The 21,028-nt window shown below is 33.5% G+C and overlaps 1 protein-coding gene and 3 pseudogenes across 4 annotated transcripts; 2 read left to right on the top strand and 2 right to left on the bottom strand.

The window, feature by feature from the left end:
• Positions 1-3,292: 3,292 nt before the first annotated feature.
• Positions 3,293-5,041, bottom strand: LOC104759368 (endonuclease 1-like; annotated as a pseudogene). Its single transcript, XR_015587457.1, has 8 exons — positions 5,021-5,041; positions 4,795-4,938; positions 4,291-4,471; positions 4,019-4,126; positions 3,847-3,903; positions 3,653-3,736; positions 3,469-3,564; positions 3,293-3,374 (listed from the first exon to the last, which is right to left on the bottom strand). The product of XR_015587457.1 is annotated as an endonuclease 1-like (transcript).
• Positions 5,042-5,167: 126 nt separating this feature from the next.
• Positions 5,168-6,824, top strand: LOC104759367 (uncharacterized; annotated as a pseudogene). The gene is made up of 3 exons (XR_015587456.1): positions 5,168-5,403; positions 5,514-5,915; positions 6,546-6,824. The product of XR_015587456.1 is annotated as an uncharacterized LOC104759367 (transcript).
• Positions 6,825-8,624: 1,800 nt separating this feature from the next.
• LOC104756647 (pentatricopeptide repeat-containing protein At4g26680, mitochondrial-like) lies at positions 8,625-10,013 on the bottom strand (annotated as a pseudogene). The gene is made up of 2 exons (XR_015585742.1): positions 9,887-10,013; positions 8,625-9,805 (listed from the first exon to the last, which is right to left on the bottom strand). The product of XR_015585742.1 is annotated as a pentatricopeptide repeat-containing protein At4g26680, mitochondrial-like (transcript).
• Positions 10,014-13,178: 3,165 nt separating this feature from the next.
• LOC104756646 (uncharacterized) lies at positions 13,179-16,795 on the top strand. Its single transcript, XM_010479266.3, has 7 exons — positions 13,179-13,479; positions 13,573-13,705; positions 13,796-13,889; positions 13,992-14,219; positions 14,329-14,424; positions 14,530-16,279; positions 16,364-16,795. The coding sequence occupies exons 1-6, from the start codon at positions 13,188-13,190 to the stop codon at positions 15,484-15,486; spliced, it is 1,800 nt and encodes a 599-aa protein (XP_010477568.2). The 5' UTR covers positions 13,179-13,187; the 3' UTR covers positions 15,487-16,279; positions 16,364-16,795.
• The last annotated feature ends 4,233 nt before the right edge of the window (positions 16,796-21,028 follow it).

Raw genomic sequence — 21,028 nt, 5'->3', positions numbered from 1 at the left:
TCCTCTTCGTTCTTCATCATCATAGCATCATTCACTTCCAGTTTCTCTTTCTCTTTTGCAGGATTAAGTAATGAATAACTTCCAATACTCTCTCTCTTGATTTGCTTAATCCCCAAAATCCAATTTAGGAATTTGATCCTAAGGCTTCTTCTCCTCCTTTGTGATTCACCTCTACAATGTATGAATTTCGTTCATGACACTGTCACAGCTCAGTGGTGAGTAATCTTGCTCCCTCATGAATCGATTCTCCTTATTAGTTGATAATACAGAGCAATTTTCTACACAAACCTATGAATATATTGATGAGAGCTCAGAAAATAGATCAAAATAAAGAAACAACCATCGGAGAGAGAGGGAGAAAGAGAGATCATATTGCATCAGATAAGTAAATCATTATAAAAGTAACAAAACCAAATGTCACAAGACACACAAAGAGAGGGAGGAAGAGAGATCCACCAACCTAATTCAACAAAACTGATATTTTACAAAAAGCAGCACAAGACTTGATTTTCCAGCTCCCACATCTCCAAGTAATACCTGAAGCACTTAAACCAAATCACCTAAACAAAAACAAAAAAAAGAAAGAACAAAACAGACTTTTCTTCCGCTATAGGTGCTAACAAAGAGACCTTAAGTATTCACAAGCATCTCATTCCACGAGAGTGTTTTAATATCCAAATGGTTCATATTGCCTCAAATAAGCAAATCATTATAAAAGTATCTCAACGCAATCATCCATACAAAAAGATTAGGGAATTTAAATTAGCATCAGTCATTGAATATTGATGTTTTGTCCATGGCTGCTCTTTACCGCCGATCTAGCTCATGAAAAAATCACATCCTGCAATCAAAGATATTGATGTTTTGTCCCATGACGGTCAAAATAGAACAGTTCTCAATCAACAGAACTGAAAAAAACTGAATCTAGAAAAAAGAGATTGAGAAAACTATCGAATGAGTTTGCAATCTCTCTTACTCTTGTAGAAGGGTTTGTGAGTGAATAACCCTCGCGTCTTTGGCCATATGGCTGCTCTCTCTTTCTTCGTTTCTTCGCTTAATTTCTTTGTCCACCTAAGCAAAAAAAAATGATGATCTGTATTAATTGTTTTAATTTGATAGGTTAGTGATTTTAACTGATGTGTCAACACAAGCTTGAATGTTAAAACTGAGGTGTCATGCTGTAAAGAAACGTATCCTATTTTTATTGTATTGATTCTTAATTTGTAACGTGTTGGCTGCCGCATAACGTGATTTGGTCTCTATAGTTAATAAAACACGCAATTTTAAACATAAAGTCTAAATATTTACGAAATATTAAAATTGTCCGTTGTTTACTTTACATCTATAGGTGATGTATATATAGAAAGAATAGGAGAGTCGTTTATCTTAACCTAGTTCCCTTTATACATGCTATATATAATGTAATTAAGAGATAACATTTTTTAAAAATAATTATAATAAAATAATAAAAGTTATTGCTAGATTTTCTTTAAAAAATTATTTTGTTTGAAATAATATTTATTTTTAATTGTTCTATAAATCTATATATGGTTTTTTGAATACTAATTATTTTTAAATATTATAGTATTTTATTTTTGACGTATATTACAGTTTTATATTATTTGTTTGTTGTATTCGCATTATTGTTTTTTGAAATATAAATTAGTAATTTTAATATTATAATTTTTAAAAAATAAAATTTATTAATTTATCAGCTATATAAATTTAGTTTTACCAACCCGCCAAATTAAAAATTAAAATCACACATTTTATTTTCATAGATCGAATAATATATCTTTGTTTTTAAAAACTCAAATCACAAGTATTAGGTATTTGATTGTGTGTTCAAATGCTCATGTTGCTAACTTGCTATATTGGTATTCAATTTTTTTCCTATAAGTTCTTAAGAGTTTTGTTATCATAGCAGCTTGTGACGAAAGAACAAACTTATATAGCTAGTTTAATAGTGTAAAAACAAAATTAATTAAACTTTGTTTGATTCGATTGTCTCTTTTTGGATTCTATTTGGATCGAATAAAAAAATGTGAAACAATTATTTAAAAGTGAAATAATTTGTAGATTAAATATCACGATTATCATTTGAAAAATATAGGAGAATTTGTTAAAAATGCCCTTTTGATATACCCCTTTTCAAAAATACCCTCTTTTCTGGCCATTTTTATTTTTGCCCTCTTTTAATTTTTAATGACCAATTTACCCTTACATGAAAATTATTTTATTCAATAAAAAGAAAAACAAAATTTTCCCGCCAAAAAATTTCCGACATATTTTCCCGCCAAAAATTTTTCGAAAAAATTTTCCCGCCAAAAAAAATTTACAAGGTTTTTAAAAGGTTTTATAAGGTTTCTACCTTATAAAAGTCTTATAAACACCTTGTAAAGGCTTTTACAAGATTTTTTAAAGAGTTTTAAAAGGTTTTTTAAACAACTCGTAAACGCTTTTACAAGATTTTTAAAATGTTTTAAAAGGTTTTTAAAAGGTTTTCAAATAGTTTTTAAAAAGATTTTTAAAAAGATTTTTAAAAGGTTTTTAAACACATTGTAAACGCTTTTACAATATTTTTAAAAACCTTGTAAAAGTTTTTATAAGATTTTTAAAAGGGTTTTAAAAGGTTTTTAAACACCTTGTAAATGCTTTTAAAAAGTTTTTAAAAACCTTTTAAAAACCTTGTAAACACTTTAAATTTTTTTAAAAACATTGTAAAAGCGTTGTGCTTAAAAACCTTTTAAAAACCTTGTAAACACTTTAAATTTTTTTTTTAAAAGGTATAAATTTCAATATTTTTGGCGGGAAAAATTTTCGATTTTGGCGGGAAAATTTTTTTTTGGCCGGAAAAATAATTTTTTCGGGAAAAATTTTCGATTTTGGCGGGAAAAAAAAAATTTGGCGGGAAATTTTTTTGGCGGGAAAATATTTTCGATTTTGATGACTGTACATTCTTGCTGTCACTCAAAAAAAGGTAATTTGGTCATTTTGTATATAAAGAGGGATAATTTTAAAAATGGTCAACAAGAAGGGGTATTTTTAAAAAGATGTATGGAAAAAGGGGCATTTTTGAGAATGTCCCAAAATATAGTTATTAACATTATCTTATATTTTTGGAAATTAGATTTTCTCCACCAAAAGTCCAAAACAGAACCAACTTCAGGATCTTTAGTTATGATGTGAAACTCAGTAAGAATCTGATCATGATGGTACATACTATCAAAACACCAATGTTCAAGATTTGTAAGGCTAGCTTTTAAAGTAGCGTCGAGTCAATATCAAACCAAGTAATTTAAAACTTACTTGTGTGGACAAGCGATAAGATCGTTGCAGTCTGTCCACGAAGATAGATCGTCGTGCCATAATCCCTAATATATGATAACAATTACTATAAGTCACGGTGGAAAAAAGAAAAGCATTATGAAAATTTATAGTAAAATATAAATAGATTTATTTTATTACATTGGTGATGTTCTTCACAAGATCCTCTTGGAGGAGATCCAAATTCTTGTCGTAGTATTCTTTCAGAGCCGTGAGAATGATCTATCTGTCCCATACCTACACATATTGTCTCACTAATTAGTTCTTTTTTTTTTTCCCCCGTAATAAAGTTCAAAGTTAGTAAGAGACAAAAGAAGAAGCTTACATGATGAAGATTAGATTTATGTCTGTACCAACGTAAATCTATCGTGTTCCCCCCTTCATCACTTGTGAATCCCACATGCATTGGCTTTGTAAGAGAAAAAAACAACCACGGTAGAAATAATCATAATTAATTAAATATTTAAGTATCTAACATGAAAATAGAACTATGTGTGTGTGAAATGATTAGTAATAAACCTGATGAATATCTCCCATAAATATGAGACAAGAACAAAAGGGCTTCGGTCATGTTATCTACAAGATTGAACAAGAGGAATGTAACGAAAAAGAAAAGAAAAAAACTAAGCACAAGAATACATCAACATTTTGATATCAAAGTTATAGTAAAGAAATAAAAATGATCACGTACATCTACGATCAGATGTTCCTTCGCCGTAATGCTGAAGCTGTGACGTGAAGTTTTGGATTGCTCCATCAACACACATATCCTTTAACCCATGCTGATCATGACAATCCCCTGTTTTTTTTTTTTTTCAAAATTCAATTTTAATTATTTTCCCATTTAATAATGTTTTGAAAATAATGAGGTTTCGGGTTTTGTATAATTTTTTAGTCATGGTTAACTCCGGTTGAAAATAGAACCGTTAATTAAAGAATGTTTTGGTTATGATGATGACTTACTGGAGTAATCGTAAGAGCAGGCTTGGTCAGGAGTGTCGATGTAATGGAGATGACTGGTCCAACGGTACTTGTACCAATGTCGGATCTGGTCAGGCCACACACACAAGGCTGATAAATCACCTTTCACATAATCCGGTAAGAGATTCTCTACTACATGTGCCGGTCCGGCTTCCAAAAGTTTCTGTCACACCACACAAGCACACATATAAAAACTTTTGCTATATAGAGGCCTTGGTATCCCAACAATCTTATCTGTATTCGTTCATGATCATCTATATGAGAATATTAGGCATGGAATATTGAAAACTTTTTACTTTTTTTTTACAGTGATTTTTAAAGTCAACCAATAACCATACTTGAAAGTTGTAGGTACGTCTCACTAAGAGTTAATTAATTATTCTTGATAAGTGTATATCCTATTATATAGTCCAAAGTGATTGACACAAACCAATAAACAAAATACTTGATTTCAAACGCACTATATATAGACGATCATAAACTTACCTGAGCAATTCGACATGTAAGAATATGGCCTTCTTTGCTCCAGCTTTGGGCAGAAGAAACTGAACACAATATCAATACACCTAATACAATCATCATCCTCGTGGTCGTGGATGATCTAAATTAAAAGCCGATGCCATCTCCAAACTTCAAAATCTTATGAAATGATGATCTCGTCTTGTATAAGAACGACGTCTACTCTTTTTTTTGTTTTTTTTTTGGTGAATACGTCTACTCTTTTTTTGTTCATAAGACAGAGACATAATAAAGAGAGAGAGAGAGAGAGAGAGAGAGAGAGAGAGAGAGAGAGAGAGAGAGAGAGAGAGAGAGAGAGAGAGAGAGAGGAGACAAGAATGGACTTACATTCTTGTCTACTCTATCTCCTGCGGAGATCACGGTGATGGGAGCCATGTTCTGTGTTTTGCTCTCGATGCACCTCACCATGCAGCTCATATCCCAGCATTTGTTTTACTGGAAGAACCCTCCATTCTTATTATCATACTTATGGCTCCTGTTTATTCCATCAACTCTTTTGTTGGTTTGTTAGATGCTAAGGGTAGCAAACCCTTCTTCATGTTTCTAGACGCCGTTAAGGATTGCTATGAGGCACTTGTATGTTTCTTCTAGATTCTCTCTTGTCTCTTTCCTTTACATTGTCTCTCTCTCTTTCTCCGTGGCTGTTTCTTGATTTTGTTGTATTGCTCTGCTCTGTTTGTTTTCAGGTCATTGCTACATTCTTGGCTTTGATGTATAGTTATGAGCGCACAGATTATCCCTGATGAATACAAAGGGAGAGAGATCCACCATTCCTTTCCAATGACTCTCTTTTCGTGCCCCGCACCACGCATCTGGATTACCGCACACTGAAACAGCTCAAGCAATGGACATGGCAGTTTTGTATTATCCGCCCTGTGTGTTCCTTCTTAATGATAACACTACAGATCCTCGGGATTTATCCAGCGTGGTTGAGCTGGATTTTCACCGTCGTTCTGAATGTTTCGGTTTCACTGGCATTGTATTCCTTGGTGAAATTCTACCATGTTTTTGCCAATGAGTTGGAACCTCATAAGCCACTTACGAAGTTCATGTGCGTCCAAGGGATAGTCTTCTTCTGCTTCTGGCAGGTAAATACATGGTTTATAGCTTTTCTTTTTGCCTGCCAAATCAGTAGTTCTTTTCTTTGCCTACTAGCTTCTTCATTCATCAAACTGTTTCCGATGAGAAAGCAATTCGGATTTTTCTTCATTCTGCTGATAAAGATAATGGAAAGATAAATATTTAGTAGTCTCTAGAATATCCTAAGATGTTTGAAGGGCAGTTTCCGTCTTATTTCACTTTCATGAATTAGACTATCAAGATTATCTTGTTTAAGGCTACTGTAGGATCAGGTCTTACATTATCTATCTAGTTGAGAGCTGAAGGTTGAAAAGGTTATTCGTTGGTCCAGACGTTTGGTAATAAGATATGGTCTGAGCGTTGAGAAGTTTCATCTTAATCGAAGTCTTTCTGTGGTATAGCGAACCAAAGCCATTTCAAACTTGTTGATTGGTCCTTGAGAACAAGCAAGTCTCATCAGAAAGGATTTTTAGGATCACCACTGAATTTTGTCAAATAAGTGAACATTCTGAAAGTTTAGAGCATTTTATGTCTTTAGCACATTGTTCCTCTCTTATCTTGGGAAGTGTTGGTATCTAACAATATGAGTGCTGAGTTCGGTTTTTTAAATTCTGACATGGGTGCTGTGTGTTATACAGGGAATAGTGCTGGACATATTAGTGAAAATGGGAGTAATAAAGTCGCATCATTTCTGGCTGGAGGTGGAGCAGATTGAGGAAGCTATGCAAAACGTGCTTGTGTGTCTTGAGATGATCGTCTTCTCCGTCATTAAACAGTACGCATTTCACGTTGCTCCTTACAGTGGAGAAACTGAAGCTAAGATGCGAATGAACACAAGAGGGATTGATGCTTTTTTCTTCTTTGTTTTTTGTGTGGTTAATGTGAATGTTATTGATGGTCTGTTACAAACACCATAGTGATAATAATGTATCTTTTTGCCTTTGTATTCCCATATTAGGAAAGAAAGAGCATTCTAATTACGAAATTAGTTATTTAAGACCCGACTCAAAAAAAATGCGTCAATATAAAAATAGATTACGAAGAAAGAAAGATCTATTCAATGACGTTAATTACATTGTCAACTTAAGATGGAATATCACAAACAAAAAGTGATGAATTAGACTATTAAAATTATTAAGTTTTTTTTCATAATTTTATTTTATTTTTAGTTGTCTTTTCAATACGACAATAACAAGTGAACAAAAGTAGAAAGTCACGGACAAACAACAAGTTTGAAATGTAATTAACTTATTATTGTCGCCACTGTAAGAAACCTCGTAGTCTTTGCTGGAAGAGACAGTACTCCGGAAAAACTTTGAAGAAGCAAAGATAACGACGATGATGACGTTGGTGATGACGTAGAGATACGGTGGTTTCAGCCACGTCAGGAAATAGCTCAAAAGGATCGGTGCCTGTGAGAAATCTACAGCCACGGGAACAATGACTTTTAGATGCATAGCCGTGGCCAAGAAACCAGTAGAGATTAGCACCGCCTTCATTCACGACGCCATATGTTACTGTCACTCTCTATTAATCTCTTGATATCTGAGTGTGTGTGGTAATGGTATTGTTGTCACGCTTCTTAGTCTTAGCTCTGAGCCTCTGACTCTTCTTGATTCTCTTCATTTATATAGGGAGCTGAAGAAGGAGGGCAGGGGACAATGAGATCTCTGATATACACCGTTGGATTGGACAATAGGGAAATGAATGGACATGATTGTTTTAGTTATATACAGTAGGTGCATCTGCTTGTAGCCTTGTATTACAGAACAAGAGTAGAGAATAAAACATTTTATTTTTTTCTGTCGTATTGCATATCGACACGTAAACACAACCTTCACGTGTCCACACATAATATGTCTTTTTATTCAAATGTTTTTTGACCCATCAATTTTAGTCATTAAAGAAACTTTACAAAAATGAAAGTAAAAAGACATCTACTAGAATATATAATTTTAATATATGTGTAGAGCGAATTCATAACTTATTCTATCATGTATCTAAGTTAATGTTCTTTTATTTATCATATAAGTAATAATGTGGTATTGCAAATATATAGTTGTCAAATATCTTTTTACCAAAACACTAGTTGTAAAATATCTTTACCAAAACAAGTTGTAAAATATCTAATATAATTATTTGATACTACTTTTAATAACTATAACGTATTGTAACTATATATATAATGGTTTTTCTTTCATATATATAAGGACAATCAAGTAAAACAAATACTAATACTTTTGCATTATAATACTAAAATATCATATCATTTGGAAAACGGCTTAAACATCACTTGATCTATATAGTATAGTATATAATCTCAAGTTGATAAGATGATACAAGAAATTCCATTAATTTATTTATTTTTATTATTAGTTTTTTTGTCAACAATTCCATTAATTTATTTTTCAAAAATCAAACAGCAAAATATTTTAATCATTAGTGATAATTTATACCAGAAGACATATTAATTCATAATATCACCAAAACGTATGTAACATTATTGTGTTATTATGATACTTTTTAGTGATCTAAGATCTCTTGTGTCATTGGATTAAAACGAAGGATTTCTTAATAAAACTATCCTTGAAGGTGGAAAACCACTAAGATATTTTTCTTAAGAGCTAAGAAGAACTAAGAACATTAGGGCATCTGCAATGGGAGAACAGCTGTGGGTGTTCTTAGAGTAAAAAAATTATTAAGATAATGTAAGAACATGAGTTAAGATCTTTTGTTTAATTAGTTGGTAATGGAAGAACATGGTTATTAGATTTAATATAAATAATCTAAAACATATTACAATCCTCATTGCAGACCTGATGAACAGTCATTGAATCAAGAGGAATTGATCTTCTGACCATTTCCTTTAGCACTTGTGCTGCTCCATCAAAATCCTCATTCTTACAGAAGGCAGAAACCAACATGATGAATGTTTCTTCATTCGGATGGCAACCGCTTCTAATCATGCTTTTGTACAGTTCAAAACCACGGTCTGCATTTCTCCTCACGCATTGTCCCATTATCAACGCAGAGAAGGTTGACGAGTTTGGCACCAAATTCTCTTTGTCGAGTTCTTTAACAAACTGAGCAGCTTTCCTCGTCCATGTCTTGTAGCAACTCAATGCCCTTGTCAAGCTTGCCAGACTTACAATAACCTGAGATAACCATGTTGAGAGTGAATGTGTTTGGTGATATCTTACATCACCGCATCTCCTTGTAAAACCTGAGAGCAATATCAACCCTTCCTTGACCATGCAGTGAACTCATGTAAGCATTACAAGACTCAACCGTTGGAAGAAACCCGTAATCCTTCATCTGCACAAAAGTATCTGTAGCGTTTCTGAATCTCTTCAAATGAGCAAAAGTTTTGAAGAGTGAATCAAACACTCGAGGTGTAGAGTCACATTCCCTGTACGAATACAACAATACATCAAAGACTTTAGCAGGCAAATCCACAGCACCGTTCACTAGTACATCTCTCAAGATTGACTCTGCAGACTTGAACTTGCGGTTTTTGGTGAGAGTGTGAAGGACTATAGCATTGGTTTCGAGAGAGTGAGAACCTGGGTTTCGTGTTTTCGTCCAGTTGAAGAACTCAAGAGAAAGAAGATAATCTTTTTGAATCTTTAGTAGTATGTTCTTGACGCGAAACGAATCCAAGTGGTCTGATAGCTTATTAAGCTTATCCCAATCAGATTGAATCAGGTGACTATGAGCGACATTGATGAAATCGAGATCTTGGCCTTTAGGTTCAGGATCCCTTCTGTGTGGAATAGGGATGATGTTTGCAGCGCCGAGGGTTTTGGAAAGCTTAGTATTGTTTTCAGATCCAGCAAAACTTGAGAATCGATTACACAGACATCGATTAATAACACCGGTACTTATGCGGATCATCCTACTATAAAGCAAAAGCAGATTTTTTAATAAGATTATTTAATAAGATTAATAACACCGGTGTTTTTATCACCGGAAAACACACCTTAATCGGAGAACACGCAGAAGACGAAGCTATCGCCGCAACTAGAGAGGAAGAGAAGAAAAACCTAGCGGCCACAGTGTTTTTCGAGAGAAATGAAAATTCTCTCCTTTGCAAAAAACGTTTCCAATCACACACTGACACGTCACACTAGAACATGAGTTAAATCAGTTCTACAATAAGATCAAAAAATATGATCTAAGCCCATTTTCCCAATATTTCCAATTTTTAAATGGCTAAGAACACACTGAGTGTTGGGCCGTTGCGGATGGCCTTAGAACAGGCCAAGGTAATTCGGTCAAGGTCAACTTTACAAGACTACAACTCGTCTCAAGTGGCTATCGACTCTTTGCTATTTTAGTTTCTTTTCTTTGTCGACCACTAACGATTTCACTTAGAGCAATGATGAAATTACGACTATACTGCTTCTTCAAACCGCAGATATTATTCTTTATGTCTTCTCCTCATATATATATATATTAGATTAGGACCCGTCCGATGTGCGGCTTTATAATTTTTGAAATAAAATTAAATTTATCAAAAAATATAAAATAAATATTTTTAGTAAGTAAATAGATATACCGAGGTGTCCAATGTGATATTTAATATAAAAGATGTGACTCTACGGTTGAAAATATTAATCACATTTTTATTTTGAATGTCCTTGTTCGTGTGAAGTTTGGGATTTCTCTTTGACTCTGGTCTTGTCAGAGGGTTTACCATATGAGTTGGTGTACTCGAATTTGGATTTTTTTTCTGGAGTGACGCCTCTTAACAGGGTGATACTGATCAACTTCTTCAATTACCATAGATTTTATGGACAATCTGAAAGGCCATTAAAAAATCAAAGTTAAGAGATAGAGGCGAATGATATAATTACTCAGACTTTGGGCGATAATTTAGTCTAGGAATAGGCGCTCTCTTTTACGGCAGTCATGTCAGCTCTATCTTCTTATCAGATGTCCAGGTTTCTTCACCTTGTTTTCAGATTGATGGTTCTTGGAAAGCAACCAATTTGCATTCATGATTGGGCTGGTGGTGTTGCGTTGGTGAGGAGCGAACCTTGTTGTTGGGGGCTAAGTGTCTAAAACAGAGCCCCTCCCCCTGTATTCGGAGTTAAAAACGTTGTTGTGGGCCATTGAGCGGATACGTGTTGAAGGGATCGCTTGTCAACGTGTTGAGACTGATTGTGCTGAGTTACTCACTATGGTGCAGTCTTCTGAATATTGGCCGTTCTTCTCCAACTTGCTCGATGAGTTTAACTAACTAGAGTCTTTCCCTCTATTTTCCATGAATTAAACTCCAGTTAGAAACAAATTTGATTAATCTACATGAATTAAACAAATATTAAAATCAAATTTGTTTCTAATTCATGTAGATTAATAAAATATTTTTGACACGTGTCACGATCTCGTTAATAAGAAGAAGTGTTTACAAATTGTATAAGACAAATTCAATAAAAGTCCTTACCATAGTTTAAGTTGCAAAGTTGTTATTTGTGAACCCTATATTTTGGTAATCAATGTTAGATAATGGAAATTTTTTAAAAATAAAACAATATAATTTAATTGTATATATATGTGTAGCATTATATAAATATTGTACTTACATATTGATTTAGTTTGTCTACCCATATTTGAAGTGTAGCTAAATCCAGTTTTATATGAGGTTCATCTGCAAGTATTTTTTCCATCATAGCAATCTGATCATCACTCATGATACCCCGTTTTCTTTTGCTAGTATGGTTTTCCGATGTCTCATAGTTTGTAACTGTATGTTTGGTGTTCATGATTTTCTACTGTACTCAAAGTTTTTATTTGATATAGGATAGCACTTAGTAGACATTTTTATATAATAAGAGATATGCTCAATTTCCTTATACTGATAGGTAAATATTTTTTGAACTTTTTTTGTTTCTAGAAATGTGGCCAATAATTCACGTAGAATAGTAAAAATCAAATTAATTGACATATTTAAACAAAAAGACGTGGCAAATCCTACTATATTAATTGAGAAGTACAAATATGAAACTAACCTTAAATGTGTAAAAAATTACATTCAATTGCCATTAGAAATTTTTAATTAAGATTAATAAATAAATTAAATAAATATAATTAATTAAAAAACGAAAATGGGGGATACATTAAATAAAATAAATTGTAGAAAAGTAAAAAAAATCTATTAGAATCAAAACTAATCCGTGTTAAAAAAAATTAACAGATAAGATTTTAAAAATCTAATCAAATAAAATCTGCAACTACAAATTTTATCCTACTATATTAATTGAAAAGTACAAATATGAAACTAACCTTAAAATGTGTAAAAATTACATTCAATTGCCATTAAAACAACTTAAATAAATTTAATAATTAATTAAATAAATAAAATTAATTAAAAAATGAAAATCGGGGACACATCAAATAAAATAAATTGTAGAAAAGTAAAAAAAAATCTATTAGAATCAAAAGTAATTTGTACTTAACAAAAAATTAATAGGTAAGATTTTAAAAACCAAATCGAATAAAATACACAGAATGTTGTTTTCAAAGAGACTTCTTAGAACTTTTACTAGCTATATTTAGTTGTTCTTTTTTACATGTTAGTAAGGATTGTGTTTAGTTGACAAAGATTTAAACAATTTTATTCATTACATACAAATGTTTTATTGACAGGTTTTCAATAAACATTTTTAAAATACAAAAATATAATATAAGCAAACCAAATTTTTAATCACAAACTATTATAAATAACATAATAATAAAATAAATTATTACAAATTTTTATTAAAAAAAAATGTTCATCCCGCGGTTTTCCGCGGGTTAGTACGTAGTATCAAATTAAATAGGACTTACATATCTCCTACGGTTAGATATTGAAATTGCAAAATATCTCATACGGTTAGATATTGAAATTGCAAAATCCAATAAAGGTTTAGTAAAGATTTTGTGAGGTTTAGTAAAGATTTTGTTTCTAATTCATGTAGATTAGTGAAATAGTAAAAAACAAATTTGTTTCCAGTTCATGTAGATTAGTAAAATAGTAAAAATTAAATTTGTTTCTATATTTATTTTTGATACGTGTCAACATTTTGTCAATATTTTTGACACGTGTCAAGATCTCGTTAATAAGAAATTTTGTCATTGAACTTTATATAATAAGATATCTAAAGAAGCTCTTTACTTTTTGTTAATTTTTACTTATTGATGTATTAAATAAAAAATAACAAAAGTGTGAAAAACAAAAGTGTGAAAATAGATATATATTCTACATAAACATGTTATATAGAAGGAAATGTGATTTTTCCATGGCAAGTTATTTTTTTAAGTGTTTAACACCTAATTTGCCACACGACTCCATCATATATAAGTTCCAATTCCTAAAGTGTAAAACTTCAATTTTTATTCGGTTCAATTTGGCTAGATTTTTAGATAACCTAAAATATGAAAAACCGAATAAACCGGACCGATTAAACCGAGAAAACCGAACGCCGAGGGACGAAGAAGAAAATCGGAGAAGAACGATGCGACTGCGATCTAGCTTGGTCGGAGAGATGAGGTTCGCCGCTCAGGTCGGCGGCGAGAACAGGGAGCGAGAAGGTATGTATTTATTCTCCTCAAGCATCTGGGGGTTCAATTGGAGTTTTTAGGGTTTTCTCTCTGATTACTAATTTGGTAAAGGTGACTTGACAGAGGAATCTATTTCTGAGATTGATGTGATTGCACCTACTAAGATTCTTCAGCAAATCTTGAAGGCACCTCACTCGAAATCTCGTGTCTCAGTAGCAGTTCAGCGAGCTGGACATACTGTCGTCTTAAATCCCGGGTGCGTGTTTGTTAGTACTCAAGCAAGGTGTTTTGCAATTTTTTCAGTGAGGGAATCAGGATTTTATATATTTAGTAATGATCTTTGCAGGCCTGATGTTGCAGAGAGTGAGAGACTCATTGGGAAACGTTCATTGGGCGTTAGCTTTCAGAACTACGCGGGCTTGTCACCTGTTAGCCAACAGGTTACTTCTATACCCACCCCTGACCCACCCTAAGTGTGGTTCTGCTTTTTCATCTTTTCATTAGTTTCTCTCTTTACCCTTCTCTTAATTTTTTTGACACAGGTTCCAACGTTATCCTGGCTTGAAGCTTGGCTTGATAATGTAATGGACAGTGTACCTGAGCTAGCAATTTGCAATCATCTGAACGGTGTTGTCCAAGGGTATGAGCTTCTACCAGATGGAATCTCTGGGGATGCACCTGCCGTTGACCCTAATGTTGTTCAGCAAAACGGCCTTGCTGTTCTAAGGTTTCTTCAATCCAATTGCAAAAAGGATCCTGGTGTTTACTGGGTAACGTTTTATAATTATATATGCCAAACACTATTACATCTTTTGTTGGCATTATCTATCACAAATAAAAAAAAGAGTCGACTTGTTGATTTGGTTATGTTCTCCTCAGCTCTACAAAAGCGCTGGTGAAGAAGATTTGCTTCAACTCTTTGATCTTTCCACTATTGCGAAGAACCATTCCTCAAGCGCAAGCTCATTCCCACTAGTAAGTTGTTCTTTTTCTCTTTTCTCTTTCTTTAATACTAATAAAGCTGTTTAAAATCCTTATGGGTACTAACTAATTATTTTCTTGTGACATCATACTGGATAGGTTGTTCGAGCATGTGCACACGAGCAATTTGCAAGGTTCATTTTGAATAATGAAGAGGAGTTTGATTTAACTGTTGAGGCTAATAATGTGCGACGCAAAGTCAAAGTAGCAGACTTTGATCGTGTGGAGGAATCCCTTGATCGTGTTGTGAACTCAGCTTCAGGTACTATTGGTCCTGTATGCCAAGATCGTGCGCCTTTGACTGCAACCAGTTCAATTTCATCGCACCGAGCAGCTGTTCAACATGTTATTCTGGCTATAAAGTCTCTCACGGGGACACGGCAACTAATGTCTTCAGACCAGGAAGTTAAGTGGCTTCCAACATCTACACTGGACAGGAAATTGTGGAGTCTCGTTCTGCTTCTTGGTGAATCATATCTTTCTCTTGGGGAAGCTTACAAAGAGGATGGACAGTTGCTCGAAGCTCTGAATATCGTAGAGCTAGCTTGCTCCATTTTTGGATCAATGCCACACAAGTTTGGGGAGAGTTTGTTTGCATCTGCCATGTACACGTCTTTTTCACGGCTTATACAATTCGGAAAGTTTGAGGAGTTGCTGAACCACCCGACCCCTTCAACAACGCAAGACTATATTAGTTTCAGGGAATTTCCATCAGTACGCATCTTTTGGGCTAAGGTATGGTTAATGGTTGGTGAGATTCATGTGAAGTTTCAAATTTCTCCTTTACCTGAGGGGTATGAAGTAACAAAGAAAGAAGAAATGCCGTTTGAGATTTTAGAGGAAGTGGACAAGCTCAAGAACAAGTTAACGGCACACAGTAGAAGATGTCAGTTCTGTTTGCTAGTAAATTGCACTTGTGTGGCTCAGAAGAAGAACTGGGGCAAAGGTAGGGGTGGGATATTTAAATATCTCACCAGGTCTTGCAGAAAGAAACCTGTTGGCTGCATTAGACTGTTTCCAACAAACTCAAAGATCATTGAATCCAAGCGACGGTAAAGAGTTGCAATCTCTTATCAAAAGAAAAGTATGTGTATGGGGTAAAATTGGTCAACTACATTTGGATCGACAAAATTATAAAGAAGCAGAAGAGGCAACAACTAATGCTATGATAGCATTAAAGGAGACTGACGACTCTGAATTTGCTATAGTTACACTCCTCAACTCTGGCTTTTCCCGAAGAAAGCTGGCCAATGAAAAGAATAGTTCCCTGCACCTCCATCAAACGCGGCGGAACAAAGAAGCAGCTTTGAAGTCTACAACACTGGATTTTGTTGCCTCAGTTGAGTTCTACTTGGCAGCAGAGAAAGAACTCCTTCTTGCCATAGAGAAAGGTTTTGTTGTTCAAGAAAAGTTGAGAACTGCAGTCTACATTGAGCTTGGGTATGCATATCGCTGTCTTGGTAATCACTTGGACCAAACAGTCACAACCGCCACTGCACCTCATGTACTAAGTAGCATCTCCCAGAGCATTGATAATTCTTCTCCTGGTCAATTATCAGCCATTGATGCTCTTAGAGGGGCACTAGCTTCGTACGTATATCTTGGGGAAGCTGGTAAAGTTGAAGTCGCACGGGCTTGCGGTGAGTTAGCGAGGTGTCACAAAAATTGCTGCAAAATGTTTTTGGTGAAAAATGTCATCGAGAAAGCCAATGAGCACGCTCTTCTGGCAGATGAGAATTATCAGAGATCATTGAACGTTTTAGGCCCTAAAAGTGATCCCCGCACGTTCCTTTATATCCTGTTAGAGTATTCGGAGATGACCTTCCAGTTTCAACACCAACCAAACTTTGTAAGTACTCGATCCAGAGATTTGAAAAATTGACCATTCATGTATTTGCATAATGCCATATTTTGAATGTTCTATTTTGTTTAGCTTCAGAGGCTGGAGTCGGATTTGTCTCGTTTTCTTGAAGGCTGTCACATTTCGAAAGAAGATGAGAAAGAATTAGACAAGAAGCGTCTCTCGGCTTTTTGGTTCCGGCTGCAAGAGATTCTGAAGAATATGGTCTTATTATACTCAAAGACAGCAGGAGAAGCAAACAAGTCTGCAATACTAAAAAAGCTGTATTTAGCATCACTCAAGGCAACAAGCCTTAGTGACTTGCATAGCATGCATGCATCGTGGACAGCCGGATCTTAAGGACACTCCAGGTCCATTGTGTCTTCATTTGTTTCCATGTATTTATTCTTACCTTAGCGTCTTTTAGTTATTCGATATTGTGGTCAAGTTTTTACCCTAAAGTTCGAAATATCTTCTCCTACAATTTGGTTTAATCTTTGTGAAAATATACCAGTTTGACACAAATTTGGCAATTAATTGCTAGATTAACACTCCAACATATCAATAACTAGAATGACACAATTTTGAGATAAAAAGATTAAAAAACCAAAAATTTTTTTTTTTTTAATTTTTTTTTTTAAAAACGAAAATACAATATTGCATTTAATATTTGGATTTAAAAATATGATTAATGAAAAATATAAAATGATTAAAAAATATACTAAAACCCCAGAAAATTTGTTTTTTTTTTTTTTTTTTTTTTTTTTTTTTTTCTTTTTAAACGAAAATACAATATAGTATTTAATATTTTGATTTAAAAATATGATTAATGAAAAATATAAAATGATTAAAAAATAGAATATTTATTTTTAATATAATTTTTAAAAATAAAGTATGATTTAAAATATAATGTATAAAAATAATATTCAAAAAATTGTTTGTAAAAATATTTTGTATAAAGATATGATTTAAAAATATGAAGTTTAACATATATAGTTTAAATAAGTTTTATTTAAAATATAATGTATGAAATTATAACTAAAAAATAATATATATAAAAAGTATTAAAATAAGATTTATGAAAATATAATATAATATATAAAAATATGATGTTAATTTTTTAAATATGATTTAGGAAAATTAAAATGTATAAAATATGCTTTAAATATAAGAGTTTAAAAATATGATTCATAATATGATTTATATTAAATATAATTAATAAAAATATGACTGAAAAACATAACTTAAAGCAAATCTGTTGTCACTATATTTACATTTTACATCTAATAAATTTGTTATCAAACACAAGATTTTTGGAAGCAATTGAAAAACTGTCATAGCGTAAAAAAACCTGCCATAACATATAGTATTCACATAGGTCATTTTAGCAATTTTTTAAAAAATGTTATAAATCTGTTATCAAACGACAGATTTTTAGTTAAATTTAAAAATCTGTCCTAACTTAAAACAAATCTGTTATCACTAGAGGTTAACCTAGTAATTATTTTTCTGTAGAAAAATTTGTCATGTTACGACAGACTTTTAATCAAGAAAATAAATCTGAAATAACAGTGGAAAATAAATCTGCCAGATATTTTACAAATCTGTCATATATTGTAAAAATCTGTGATGTCTTTACAAATAAGTTTGTCGTGAAAAAATAAATCTGTCATCAATTATAAATCTGTCATAACTGTGTTAAAAAAATCTGTCCAAAATAAGTCTGTCATAAAAAATCTGTCATACAAAAATAAATCGGTTGTGCAAAAACAAATCTGTCATACACAAATAAATCTGTCACAACTTGTCCAGCAAACTTTTGGAAATATTTAGATTTTCTTAAAAAAAATTCTGGAAGGGTAAATTTGACTTTATTTTTTTCCTAATAAAGCAAAAAATAATTCATCTAACCCTCACATTTTATGAGTTAGTTTAGTAATTAACCTCTTAATTTGGGTCAATCTAGTTTTTCTCCCTTAATCTTTTCCCTTGCAATTCTCGGAATTTGTTCTCTCAACTTTTCTAGGCCTAAAACAATGTCCCTCTCAGTTTGTTTGTGACACAATATTTTTTTTCTGCCCGAACACAATTTGTTTTTTTCTTGATAAATCTTTCAAAATTTCACCTCTAGAGGTGTGATTTTATAACTCATTTTTTCAACTAAAATAAGCTATGAAATCTCCTAGAATCGTTTTCATAAAAAAAAATTCTAAAGTATTATGAAATTTTGAATAACAGTAGATTTGAAGTAAAATTTACAAATTTTTAATTGGATAACAAGAGATTGTGAATGATTTAGAATGATTTTAATAAATGTCAAGTTCAATAACAAAAGATTTTGGAAAATTTTTAAAAATCATTAGTTGAATAACAAGTGATTTTAAAAATACTCCAAAATCTCCTAAAATATAAAGTTCAATACACCCCCTAAGAGTGTAGGGACTCTGGTTTCTTTTAAAATTTGGGATTTTTAGCTTAGGAAGACCATAGTTTGATGAAGTGGTCAGGATTTGAACACGTTGGGTGAGTTTGTGTAATTTCTTGATTAGGTACTTCACTTTGTCAGAATGGATTCACTTCTTGGATCTCTCCATATTTGAGCTTTTGGGGTGATTGGATTAAAGAATACTAGAAGACATCCGAGTGTCTCTTACTAGTTTCTCCAGAATGAGCAATATTCTTGGCTATGCAACTGGATCACATATGATGATTGGAACAAAATCTTCACTTTCACAAAGACTGTTTCTATAGAATTAAGAGATTGTTTCAAGAACTCAATTAACAAAGAATAACTCTCTTTATTAATACCAAAGAAAATCACTCAAAACTTTGGTCTCTCTCAAAACACTCAATCTCACAAATCTCTTAAGTTGTGTCACAGCTCAACACATCCTTATATAAGCCTCTACTAATCCTAATCCTAATAGGAATCCTCACACACCTAGATAACTCCTAGACATTATACCCTTATCTCTTTGTTATCACAAACACAATAGGATTAGGACAAGTTTCCACTTTAGGCTTTCTTCAAGCTTACTCCAACTCCAACAATCTCCTCCTTAAGCTTGAAGCTCTGTTTCATCAAGTCTTGAACTCCCAAGAGATCCCTCATAACTCTGAATTTATTTTTGTCTAATGCCTTGGTGAGTATGTCTGCTCTCTGCTCAGTATCTGGAACATGCTCCACCTCAATTTGGCCACTCTCAACCCTTTCTCTGATAAAATGATAGCGCCTGTGAATATGCTTGCTTTTCCCGTGGAAAACAGGGTTCTTGGTGAGTGCAATTGCCGACTGATTATCGATAAGGATCATGACCTTCTCTTCTTTAGCTCCGGTAATCTCCACCATTAAGTCTTGTAACCACACTGCTTGTTTTGCTCCTTCTGTAGCAGCCATAAACTCTGCTTCACAAGATGATAAGGTCACTACATCCTGTTTCTGCGAACACCATGTGATAGGACCTTCCCCGAGATAAAAGATGTGCCCGATGTGCTCCTACCATCATCTTCGTCAACGTTATGGCTACTATCAGTGTAACCTATTAACTTTGGCATCTTCATCCTCCCATAAGACAATCCAAGGTTAACGGTACCTCTAAGATATCGTAGACATTGCTTCATGGCTGCACCGTGTGACTCCCTCGGACTCTGCATATAACAACTCAAAATTCCAACACAATAAGACAAGTCTGGTCTGGTATGCAACAAATAGCGTAGACAACCAACGTTCTTCCTGTAAGTGGTTGCGTTAATGTCCTTTTCGTTTTCAGCTTTTGATAGCTTCAGGTCTGGTTCCATTGGGATAAGCACAGAATTACACTTAGCCATTCCTGTTTCTTCCAAAATCCTCTGAGCATAACAAGCTTGGCTTAATGTAATACCACCTTGATGTTGATTCACTTGCATACCAAGGTAATAAGTTAGTCTTCCCAAGTCACTCATTTCAAATTTAGAAGACATCTCCTCCTTAAATTTGATAATAACGCTCAAACTTGTCCCTGTGACAAACAAGTCATCAACATAAACTCCAATAATGAGAAGATCAGGACCAATACTCTTCCGGTAAACAGAGGGCTCCTTTGAACATTTAACGAACCGCAACTCCAGTAAAATGTGATTCAACTTATGATTCCAAGCTCTAGGCGCCTGTTTCAAGCCATACATAGCCTTATTAAGCTTGTATACCTTCCCTTCGTGTCCCTTTTGTTCGAAACCCTCAGGTTGAGATACGTACACTGTCTCCTTTATCTCACCGTGTAGAAAGGCATTTTTGACGTCAAGATGGTGAATCTCCCATCCATGAGAAGCAGCAAGATCGACAAGTAACCGTATGGTTTCTATCCTAGCCACTGGTGCGAAGACCTCTTCAAAGTCAACTCCATACTTCTGGATATAACTTTTAGCTACCAACCGAGCTTTATATTTGTTGATACTACCATCAGAATTTCTCTTCAACTTAAACACCCACTTAAGACCAATTGGTTTTGCTCCTACAGGTAATTCAACAAGATCCCATGTCCTAAGCTTCTCGATCGAGCCTATTTCCTCTTCACATGCTCGTACCCATTCCTTAGATTTTTGAGCTTCTTCAAAGTTTATGGGCTCATTGTTGATACTAAGCAACAGGAATTCACCTTCTGCTTCAGCAAGTAGGACATAATCCTCCAGATATTTAGGCTTAACTCTTACACGATTTGATCTTCTTAGCTCCGGACACATTAGTTCTGCAGAGTTTGTTGCAGTTTCGTCTGACTCAAG

Source organism: Camelina sativa, chromosome 17, assembly GCF_030686135.1.
Source record: "Camelina sativa cultivar CO46 ecotype springtype chromosome 17, ASM3068613v1".
NCBI lineage: Eukaryota > Viridiplantae > Streptophyta > Magnoliopsida > Brassicales > Brassicaceae > Camelina > Camelina sativa.
The sequence above is the reverse complement of the archived record's forward strand: the minus strand, read 5'-3'. Positions and strand labels throughout refer to the sequence as shown.